Source organism: Coenobita brevimanus, chromosome 6 (genome assembly GCF_032717465.1).
Source record: "Coenobita brevimanus isolate Jiangsu-jjx chromosome 6, ASM3271746v2, whole genome shotgun sequence".
Lineage (NCBI taxonomy): Eukaryota > Metazoa > Arthropoda > Malacostraca > Decapoda > Coenobitidae > Coenobita > Coenobita brevimanus.
This window is the reverse complement of record NC_136959.1, coordinates 53,952,369-53,964,516: the sequence shown is the minus strand read 5'-3', so window position 1 is coordinate 53,964,516 and position 12,148 is coordinate 53,952,369. Positions and strand designations below refer to the sequence as shown.

Here is a 12,148-nt window from a genome sequence, read left to right as displayed (position 1 = left end):
AATCTTCAAGAAAGCACCCTTTCCTAACACGTAGAATACCCAACGAGAGGAAACAATATCCTAGACATCATCTTAACTACAAATGATAACATAGTCAGCAACATTGAAATCGGACCTGAGTTTAGTTTCAGTGATCATGGAATTATAGTTTAATATTACTACTGAAAAAGTAAAAGAAACGCAGAGCAAAGAAAAGATCCCAGATTATCGTAGAGCTGATTTCAGCAGGCTTAGAGCACTACTCGCAACTGCAGATTGGAATCAAATGTCTGAAACCAATGACATAAACCAAGCATGGGAAATATTCGCCAAAAAATTTAATGAAGCGGTAAAGTCATGTGTGCCACTACGTAACAGGCATCCAGCTGGTAATAGTAAACCAAAATGGTGGTCCAGTGAAATTAAAAGTAATTTAATAGCCAAAAAAAAGGCATACCATAAATATAAAACTACACAATGATGATAAATTACAGGACGAAAATCTATGCCGCATATCGAAAAGACTTATTAAACAAAGGGAAAGAGCACTGGAGATCTACATTGCTAAGACGTGCAAAACAAATCCTAAAGAATTTTACGGTTACTTTAAAAAGAAAAAGGTTATTACTACATCAGTAGGCCCTCTAGAAACGAACAATGGCAAACAGAGGAAATGAGGCTGAAATGACGAACATTCTTAATGATTACATTGTGTCTGTTTTTACCATAGAAAACACCACCAGAAACCTACTGTTACCCACAAACCACGCAAATAGCACAGTCCTTCGTAACTACGCTATCCATAATAGCGATATCCTCTCAGCCATAAATAGTACGATCATAAACAAAACCCCTGGCCCTGATAAAATATCACTGAGAATTCACAAAGAAGCAAAAAAATTAGTTACTGCTGCCACTCTTTGTCATATTTAGTACATCGTTAAGTACTGGGAAAGTTCCATGCGAATGGAAACTAGCAAATTTAACACCAATTTTCAAAAAGGGAAATAAGTCGCACCCAGGAAATTACAGACCAATCAGCTTAACATTAATAGTGTGGAAGTTAATGGAAAAAATCATAAGAGATAAAATAGTTAATTATCTAGAAGAAAATAATATAATTAAAGACTCGCAGCATGGATTCAGAAATCGTCGTTCATGCTTAACTAACTTACTGGATTTCTTCCATGATGTTTACAAATCATATGATGACTCAAGAGCTGTAGATATAATTTATCTCGACTTTCAGAAAGCATTTAACACTGTCCCTCACAAACGTCTCATGAGCAAAATAGAAGCACATGGAATAAACGGAAATACGCAGAAATGGTTACAAGACTGGCTTTTAGACCAAAAACAGTGAGTTGTGATAAACGGAAAGGAATCCAAATGGCGTAATGTGACTAGCAGCTTCCCCAAGGCTCAGTACTTGGACCAATACTTTTTATTATTTATATAAATGATATTGATGAGAGTCTAAATTGTAAAGTATCCAAATTTGCAGATGATACTAAAATAACCAGTAAAGTAACTTCAAATTTACTGTGGCAGGAGTAACAAAATGACCTTAATGCTTTAGCAAGCTGGGCAGAAAAATGGCAAATGAAATTCAACACAGAAAAATGTAAAGTACGTCATATTGTAAGCAACAACGTCCATGCGAGTTACAAAATGAATAATATCCAGTTATCAAGTACAGACAATGAAATGGATCTTGGCATGATAATATCAAATGACCTAAAACCGAGTAAACAGTGTACCAAGGCAATTAAAATTGCAAACAAGCTGGTGGGTTTTATCGGAAGAACTTTCAAGTTTAAATTGGAAAAAGTCATACTTGCCTTGTACAACTCGCTAGTGCGCCACCACCTTGAGTATTGTGTACAATTCTGGTCTCCGAACGACAGAAAGGACATAGAAAAATTAGAGAAAATACAGCGAAGAATCACAAAAATTATGCCACGACTTAGAAACAAACCATATGAGGAACTCCTTGAAGAACTTAAATTATTTAGTCTAACGAAGCGCAGGTTAAGAGGTGATCTTATTGAAGTTTTCAAAATCATGAGGGGATATGACAACTTAGACATGAATAAATACTTTGAAATAGACCGGTTGAGTCAAACTAGAAGTAATGGCTGCAAAATTATGGGAAAGCGTTTCCAATCCCACGAAGCAAAATACATCTTCTTCAACAGAGTCGTAAATATCTGGAACAGTTTACCCTCAGATACCATGAACAGTATCTCAGTTAAGACATTCAGAAACAAAATAGACAAGTATTTGCACGAGAATCCTCAGCTGACTCTTTTCTTGTCCGAATAACTTGCTTTTATAGCTATGTGTAAGTTCATTCCCCTTTTGTCTACAAGACATCCCTTAAACAACGTACCGGTACATAGCGTTGCATCACGTCATTATATATTTTTCAATTTATTCGATGCAAATTAAGTATTATAAGCACAGATTAGGATCTGCACAGATAGCTCTGAGTTAACGGTCACTACTCTTACTTTTGACCTGTGATGGGCTGTGGATCACTGAGGGTCCCTGTTAGCCAAGTGACCGCCATTGGGATTTTTTTAATGTACAGTACCAGGGGTCACTGCTTCAGGAGGAAACTTGTGTACTTGTCCCACATGGGAGAGTTCCTTGTCTCAGAGGAGTGAACAGAGCTAGGGCCTGATTGACTGCTGCCTACCTAAAAAGCGCCAGAGAAGGCTGCCGCACCACCCCTAAACATCCACACTGTGCACTGTGCAGTCCCCTTGTGTCTACAGGACACCCTGTAAACTTAACATACCCGCACATAGCATCGCGTCACGTCATTATACATTTTTCGATTTACTCAGTGCAAATAAGGTAATAGACAGTAAGCACAGATTAGGATCTGTACAGATAGCCCTGAGTTAATGATCACTACTCTTACTTTCAACCTGTGATGGGATGTGAATCACTGAGGGTCCTTGTTAGCCAAGTGACCACCATTGGGATTTTTTTAATGTGCCAGGGGTCACTGCTTCAGGAGGAAACTTGTGTACTTGTCCCACATGGGAGAGTTCCTTGTCTCAGTGGAGTGAACGGAGCTAGGGCCAGATTGACTGCTGCCTACCTAAAAAGCGCCAGGCAAGGCTGCCGCACCACCCCTAAACATCCACTGTGTGCACTGTGCAGTCCCCTTTTGTCTATAAGACACCCTGTCTTATATATTTTTCAATTTCCCCAGTGCAAAGAAAGTAATATAACCACAGATTAGGATCTGCACAGATAGCCTTGAGTTAACGATCACTACTTTTACTTTCGACCTGTGTTGGGCTGTGGATCTGAGGGTCCCTGTTAGTCAGGTGACCACCGTTGGGATTTTTTTAATGTACCAGGGGTCACTGCTTCAGGAGGAAACTTGTGTATTTGTCTCACATGGGAGAGTTCCTTGTCTCAGTGGAATGAACGTAGCTAGGGCCTGATTGACTGCTGCCTACCTTAAAAGCGCTAGGCAAGGTTGCCGCACCACCCCCAAACATCCACACTCTGCAGTGTGTAGTTTCCACGTTATGTTCACAGACGCCCCATTAACTCAATATACCGGTTTATAATGTCATTCCGTAACTATTAGTTTATTTGATTACTTTCTCTTTCAGGTTACTCAAACAGGTAGCTTATAGACAAAGTATTATAGAATGTGACTTTTCCTTTCCAGTATTTCCTGTGAAATTTCCATGTCAGTTTTTCCATGCTGCATGGTGGTTTTTCTCACTTTTCCCTGGAGGGTTTGGGGGTGGGGGGAGCCTTCTTGCTTTACTATCCTTATCCTTATCCTTCAGCATGTAGAGTTAGATCTTGTAGTCATAGTTTTCTCTGTAACAGGCAGCCTCAAAAGGACCATAAGGTCTGTTGCTGTTTGCTTTCCTATGTAATCCTGTGATCTTATCATTGCCTGCAAATGGATTTGCATAACTGTTTATTCCATCCACCATATCGTTTACTGTACATAAATGTGGAACATTACAGACCCCCACAATGAGCCCTGTGGGACTCCACTTGCTACTTCCCTCCACTCTGACATTGTGTCCTTTATTACTGCCATCATAATAGTGGTAGGTGGTGGCGACCATCATCCACTCACTTGATGTAGTGCTGCTTACCTCTTACCCAGCCTTTATCATTCTTTTCCTTTGCCTGCCCTTCTCTCTTCCTATTTCTTCCATCTTTCCTGTCACTTCTCTTTGCTTTTCTTTCCTTTACAGGTGGCTTTACATTGAGTGACAAGCCAAATGGTTTCTTGTAAGCCAGGAAACCATTTACAACGCTGGGTGGTAACCATATAACCAAACCATACATGCTCCCTACGTGTCAACAAGTGAGTTGGTGGAGGGTTAGTGCCCCTCCCTGTAAAACAAATAACTCAAAGTCAAATGACCACCCTGTACGGGATTATGGCATCTGGCAATAGATAGATAGATAGATCTTTCAGTCTCTCATGAAGTCTCTTATCTGCTCCAAGAGGTTCCCCTTCAGTCCTCCTGTGTGCTCCAGTTTCCACAGTAATCGCTTATGGGGTACCTTGTCAAAGACTTTCTCCAGATGTAGGTACCCACAGTCCACTCAGTTCTCTCTCTCCTGTAGCACATCAGTTGTCCTTGAGTAGAGGCTCAACAAATTAGAGACACATGACCTTCCATTTCTGACTCCAAACCGACTTCCTGCCAAAACGTCCATCTCTAGATATTTTATTTACCTGTCTTTCAAGATTCTCTCACACATTTTGCGACCATGCTGGTCGCAAATTGGTACCACATTTGCCCTTTTCCATTCCCAAGGCACTTTCCTTTCTTCCAGAGAACACAAAATTAAACCATGAATCTTATCCACCAGTTGTTCTCTGCATTCCTTTAGTATCCAATTAGAGATCCTGTCAGGCCTTGGGGCCTTCCTTGAGTTTCCAGTAGTTTAAACACTTCCTACACTTCCACTTTTATGTCTTTGAACACTACATTTCTCATCACTTTCTCCCCCTTCACAAAATCATTTTCCATAGTGATAACCAATTGGAAATTTTGTTCATTATTTCAGTTGCATTACTGCATCTTTGTTGATTTTTCCTTCTACTTTCAGTTTGTTGATTCCATCCTTGTTTCAGTTTGCCATTAACATACTTATAAAATAATTTTGGTTCCTCCTTACATTAGTCAGTTATACCTCTTTCAGAGTTTCTTTCTTTCTCTTTACAGATTCATGGATAGGCATACCCTGGTTTAACAACCTATTTGGTTAGGTAAAACACTATCGTTAGGCAGGGTATCATGATTATCGGGGTACTTTTAACATGTATTTCAATGTGGACCATTTAGCAACCTTGGGTTTCTCCCTAAACCAAGTCCAAAACCCACCCAGATGAGCCCAAAAACAGGTTTAAAGGCAATCTAAATGGCCTAACATCTGTCAAGGAAGCTAACCCAAGCCTAACACCTGTAAATAACTCACTAAAAGCAACAAATAAAGCCAGAAAATCATAAGGAATAAGTTAGAAAATATCAAACACCTCTCATCACTTACTTTTTGTAAGTCCATGTCCGGTCCTGGTCATCATCCTTGCTATCCCCCCATGGCCAGGGGAGGGTCAGAGGAGGGTGGCGATGGAGTGAGATGCGATGACTTAGGCAGAGGCGATGGGGGTGTAATGTGCTGGCCCAGGTGGTGGCGATGAGGTGCGATGCAGTGGCTCTGGGAGTGGCAATGGAGTGCGATGCAATGCTAGAGGAGTTGGTGAGGGAGACAACTGCGATATCCGGTGAGGTGGCGGGGGAGACTCCTGCGATGAATGATGAGGTAGCAGTGGAGTCATTTGCTGTGGCTGTCGTTGTGGCAAGGGAGACAGAGACAGTAGCCAAAGTGGTGTGGGAGATGGAGGCTGGGACGAGGAAGGCAGTGATGGAGTGGCAGAGTGCCTTTGTGGAGACACAGGTGACTCGGGAGACAGCGATTGGCTGGAGGTTAGGTCCAGCACAACGGGCTGAGCACATCCTCGGCAGGAGATGTCCCCCGGTGTTTCTCTGCTGGTTGAAGGTTGGGGCGATGCTCAGCTAGTTGAAGGCTGGGGAGATGCTCTGCGGGTTGAAGGCTGGGGAGATGCTCTGCTTGTCGAGGGCTGGGGAGATCCTGTGTGACCTGCTGGCCTGGTGGGGGCCTGCTTGAAGAGGGCTGTGATCGTAGTCTGCGTGTCTGCCTTCTTCTTCTCCTCCAGCATTGTCCTGTAGACTTTCATCCCCTCCTTGAGCCAGTTAGCTGTGTCCCTGCTTTGTCCTGGGAGGAGTTTGTGTGTTCTCATTAGGTCAATTATCTCATCCAGCTTCGTTAGCATCTCCTTCAGGATTTTGATGTGGAGAACTCGGACCTCAGGCACAACCTCCTCCACCTCTGCCTCCTGGTGCACCCGCTGGATCTCCGTATTGAGGAGCTCCTCATTGTTGAGCTTCTCCCTGTGGCTCTCGAGAACCTCCTCCACGTCCTCCTCGTTGACCTCCTTGAAGCCCACCTCGTGTGACAATTCCACTATGTCCTGCCACACATGCTCAACAAGCAGAGCTTGCACGCAGTGGACACACTCTGATCACAGCCTCTGCCACACACCGTTCACTGTTGCCTGGCTAACCTCGTTCCATGCAGCAGTTATATTCTCAAGGGTGTGACATATGTTGTACCCCTTCCAATACTGCAACACTGTTGTCCTATCATCACTGTCACAGGCCCTTACCAACTGCTTCATCGTGCGGCAGTGGTAGTAGGCCTTAAAGACTGTGATCATCCCTTCGTCCATTGGCGGCAACAAAGACGTTGTGTTGGGGGGCAGGAACACCACCTCAATATTGCTGGCCCATTCCTTCATGGCGGGCGGGTGGCTAGGCGTGTCATCCACCATCACGAGAAATCTTTTTGCCAAATTTTCACATGACGCATACCTCTTCACCACACGAGAGAGGTATGAGTGGAAATATGAAAAACAGATATCTGAAGTCAGCCAAGCCTTCTTGTTCGACTTTTAGATAACCCCAAGGTTCTCCTTAACATACCCCACCAGAGCCCTGGGGTTCTCAGAGTGGTAGACTAGGAGCAGCTTCAACTTGAGGTCGCCCTCGGTGTTGCCCTCCAGCAGCAGCAATGTCATCCGGTCCTTCGAGGCCTTGAATCCTGGCGTAGACCTTTCCTCCATTGCAAGATATGTCTTGGAGGACATTCTTCCAAAAGAGCCCAGTCTCGTCAAAATTCAACACCTGCTTCGCACTCTAGCCACCCTCCGCAATGATGCGTTTCAGCTCGTCTGGACATGCTGCCTCCGCCACTGTATCTGCACTTGCCGCCTCACCGTACATCTTTGTGTGGTGGAGGTTTGCCCCCTCTTGAACTGGTCAAACCACCCATGGCTCATCTTAAAGGTCTCGCATTCATCAAGATCACACCTGACCTTTAACTCATCCCAGAGCAAGAGAACCTTAGTGCATATTATTGCCTGGCTCATATGTGCCTTGTGCCAGTTCTGATCTTCCACCCATGTGTGGAGCATCTGCTCCAGCTCCTCCATCGCAGGCTCTCACAGGTATTTGATACAAGAGGTGGATAAGGTTGCAACCTCCCCAGCAGCAACCGTAATGGCCTCCTTCTTTTTTATGATGATGGAGACAGTCGACTGGGCCAGGTGGAGAGCGGAGGCAATAGCACATGCACCTTCGCCTTTGTCATGAAGCTTAAGGATTTCTAATTTCACCTCTGGTGACACAGTCTTACGCGCACACTTCATGGGAACATCACTAGCATCGTCACTAGCAGGCTGCCTACCACCATGACTAAGGCCTCCACTAGCACCACCACTAGCCCCACCACGTGCAGCACCCTTGCCAGACATTATCACACTTGTTTGGGCCCAGAATCAAACAGTATTGCACTCCACACACGATTAGTATCACTACCCTACTCACGGCACTGCTTGAACACAGTTACGATGCACTACGATAGCAACATGCGTAATGGTGGTGGTGCAACACAATGCGTGGTGGGTGAGCGTAAGGGAGATCCTCACTCTGAGATGGCCGGTGCAAGAAGAGCGATATGGGTGAGCGTGCGGTTAGCGATGGCTATGGTGCCTGCACGAGCGTTTCTATGCATCCTGGGAGGCGGGCGGGCTCAGCTGACTGCGGGAACGCGCGTGATTAAAAATTTTGACCTGTTGTCTGTGGGCGCGACATCTTTAAACCGAGGCTCGCCCAACGGATATTGGGCAATGGTGGTATTTGTACCCCCCATTGATAAGCTGGGGTATCGCATTTAGGAGTATCATATATTGGGGTATTACTGTACTGTATATTCATTTCTAGTACTTTTGTATTCTTCTTTTGTTCTGTTGTTACCTCTCCTTCTCCATTTGTTCCATGTCACATCCCTTTCTCCTTGTGCTGTCACACACCCTCTGTTCAACCAATCATTTTTACAGTTCTCTCTCCCACTTACTTTTGGCACATACAGTGTTTTTCCACACCTGAGTTGTAAAAGCCTAGAAAGATATCTGACTTCTGCGTCTCTCTTGTTTCTCTGAATTCTCTCCAATCCGTATCCTTGAAATATGTCAATCCTGTAAAGTCTGCTTTCCCAAAGTTGCATCTTCCATGCTGTCTAGCTCATATCTCGGCAATGCATTTCCTTCTGTCATTTGGAACTCATCATCACAAGATCACTTTTTCCTATAGGACACAGATATTTCAGATTCAATTATGTCAGGTTCATTTGGTTAGCAGTATATCTAGTCTTGCTGGTGTGTCATCGCCTGTAAATCTTGTCCCTTCTTGGACCCACTGGGTCATTATGTTATTCATTGCTGTATCTAAAAGTATAATTGCCCCATGAATCTTCACTACCTCCTGAGTCCCACTTCTCTGAGTTCACCTCTTTACAATTAAAGTCACCCACCAGGATTATGTTGTTGCTTTTCTCAATCACTTTCTGTAGGTGTCTACCCATGTGTGACAGCATCTGGTATTCAGTCTTATTCCATGCCCCTGTCTTTAGGGGGGGACACATGCTACTGCAATGTCTGTCTTGCCTTTCCCCCTGGTTTCTAGTTTCATATTAATCACTTCAGCCCTACCTTCTTCCAGCTCTACACTATCCACATTTATGCTGTTCTTCACTGTTATCATCATTCCTCTTCCCGTTTTTTCTTTTCTATCTCTTCTCCATAGTTTGTATTTGCCATCTCCCACTTGGATATCAATATCCTCTCTTAACTTGGTCTCTACAAAGCATATAATATCTGACTCATTTACCCTCAAGATATCGTTGATTTCTAGCCTTGCCGAGATTAAGTCATCCACGTTAGCATATGCCACTTTCAATCTTTTTACGTTGTTTTTTTTATTCTGTCCTTCTCCCTTCCTTTCACCGTCTGTATAACTTTGCAATTTCTGACCCATAACTCTCCAGTAGAACTCTGTCTTCTCCTCTGTTCTCTCGTCATTTTTTTCCTTAGCTTCCTTGACTAGTTCCTTTATTTTAGCTCATTCTTCCTCATTTGCATCTCTACATATCAAACATTCTTGAACCCCTCCTTGTTGGCTAGGTTCCATGTCCTGTTAATTATCTCATTTACAGTGACCTGTGACTGAAATTTAACTTTTAGGGTCTGCACCCCTCCCTCCTTGTATCTTGTGTGTGTGTGTGTGTGTGTGTGTAATCTTATATGTGTCTGTAGGTAATCTCGTGTGTGTGTGTGTGTGTGTGTGTGTGTGTGTGTGTGTGTGTGTGTAATCTTATATGTGTCTGTAGGTAATCTCGTGTGTGTGTGTGTGTGTGTGTGTGTGTGTGTGTGTGTGTACAGTAGATTTTTTTTACATTTGTGTGTTGGCAAGGTGTGTAGGGTAATTTTTTGTAATGGTAATCTGTAGGGGGAAAATGGGTGACTGGGTGAGTTTTACATTCCCAGTAAAGTGCAGTTTTATACACTGTGACAACCTGCCATTATCAGATAGGAATGCTGCTCAGAGGCCAGCTGTATTGTCCTGATAGAGGACCAGTAATATCACACTGTTAATGAGTTCACTGAGAAATTGAAATCCTAATAGCACAGTACAGGCTGTGTGTATGCACAGTCTCATTAGATTCATTTTATTTGATTTTCATATTCTTCATGGTTGACTTTTACATTCAGCTGTTATTGTAAATTTTTGTATTGATATTTTTCATCATTGTACTGGATGTGAAGGGACATTGGATGATAAGCAAAATGAGTATAAAGTTACAGTAAAAAAAAACTCTGTATTATATAGCTACAGTACTTCTGATGTTTATTTCTGTAAAACAAATGAAAATAATGTAGGAATACATGTTTTATTTTTCTCTTGGTCTTATTGTGGCAGAGTGGGGCGCGAGGTGAGGGCATCAGTGGCCGCACCACTTTCACCAACAACCTTAACCATCGCACAGAGAAGACTTACATTGCTAAAGAGGTAAGGTCTCCTCCTCCAACCCTTCAGGAGCCCTTACACCCAGCTCCCACCTCTTCTCCCCACCCTGATGACAGTGATGATGAAAGCTCAGTTTTTGATGACCGAGCAAGTGTGAGCCTCCCTCCAACACCAGGCTCCCTACGACCTACCCTCAGTGCCTCCAGTCTCATTGATGCTGACTCCTGCTACTCTCTTGACACTAAAAACATGACTAGCACTGACAAGACTTATTTTGGTGTGTCTTTACGCCGCTCAGGACAGAGTTCCCCTGTTCATGTTTATTCCAAGAAACGCAACTCTTTTGCCTTTGAGGGTCAGCATGGACTGAAACATTCAAGCAGTCAGTTCTCAAGTATGAGTTCATTAAAAGTTGATCAGGAAATGATTCCTTCTGATGAAGATCCAAGAAGCACCTATAGGCACTCTTCACTGACAAAAGTTAGTCACAGCCTTAAAAACAAACACAGTACACAACTTGCACCAGTTTCCCCTAGGCCTTCTGTGAGAAAATCTTATGGTTTTTCTGACTTGATCGCATTACAGCCTAGCCAGACTGGGATGAAAAACACTGGGTTAGGTTCTTTATCAGAAAATTTGAATCAGCATCAGTCAGTAAGTAGGCAACAAAGTAATCCAAGCATTGCCAGTGTTACTGGTCCAGCATTTCTACCAAGAGGGATGAAGATGCGTGACTTCATTGGTGCTTATCGTGGACAGAAATCCCTTCCTCCATGTATCAGACAGGTTGAGATAAAACCAGATGTGAACTTGGGTATGGAAGAGCCCATGCCAAGTACCCAGCCTTACCAAAACAAAGGCAGTAATTTACATCAGTTACCAAATGAGACAGAACCTCATTGGAATTCCAGGAATAAAACTTCCATAACTGATATCAGTTCTGAATCTCCGAAAGTCTCAGAACCTAAAGAAACCATCTCAGGCAACTCACTTAATGCTTCAAAGGCCATTAGTGTGTTTCCAGAAATAAAGAGTGAATTTACAGTTGATGAAGAGGCTCAGAAAACTTTAACTACAAATAAGTCATTTTCCTCCAGCTCCTCTGATGACGATGATGATGATCCAAGAAGAAAGACAGATAATGAAACACTTTTGGCTGACACAGTTGATGATCACAGTGAACCTTACAGAACTTCATCTGATGAAGAAGAATCAGTTCAAGACTCTGGTAGGACATTAAGGTCTCCAGTCATACATAAAACTGATGACGAGCCTCTTCAGATCATGCTGAATGAGGACATTGTTTCAGCATTCCAGTCAGCATTGGGCATGAGGAACCAGTTACCCTCTGATTCAGATTCAGTTAGTCCCACTCCTATAACCCCAGCTGAAAACACAGAGACAGAAATAGTGAAAAGCACAAGTGGCCATCATCCCATGCGCAAACAGAAGAGCATTAGTGACCTCCTGAAAGAATATTCAGACATGACATCTCTAAGTGAAAAGAAAATACCAAACCATGATGAGAAAATTACCCAGACAGAAGTGAACAAAACTGTCATTACAGTAAATAAGCCATCACCAACATCCATACCCAAATTACAAGAGAATATAAGCTTTGAATCTGCAAAAGCTAGAGGAACTAAAGGAAAAATTCTCAAGAAGCAGCTAAGTCACTCGTACATAACACAGAATAACCATATAGTTCAAGATGATATATC

At 43.1% G+C, this 12,148-nt stretch overlaps 1 protein-coding gene across 1 annotated transcript in view; it reads left to right on the top strand.

The window, feature by feature from the left end:
* Window positions 1-12,148, top strand: part of LOC145401265 (uncharacterized) — a 308,557-nt gene that overhangs the window by 274,367 nt on the left and 22,042 nt on the right. The window contains exon 32 of the mRNA XM_080273595.1: window positions 10,380-10,469. Coding sequence (XP_080129721.1) covers window positions 10,380-10,469 — 90 coding nt within the window. The remainder of the gene's footprint in view (window positions 1-10,379; window positions 10,470-12,148) is intronic.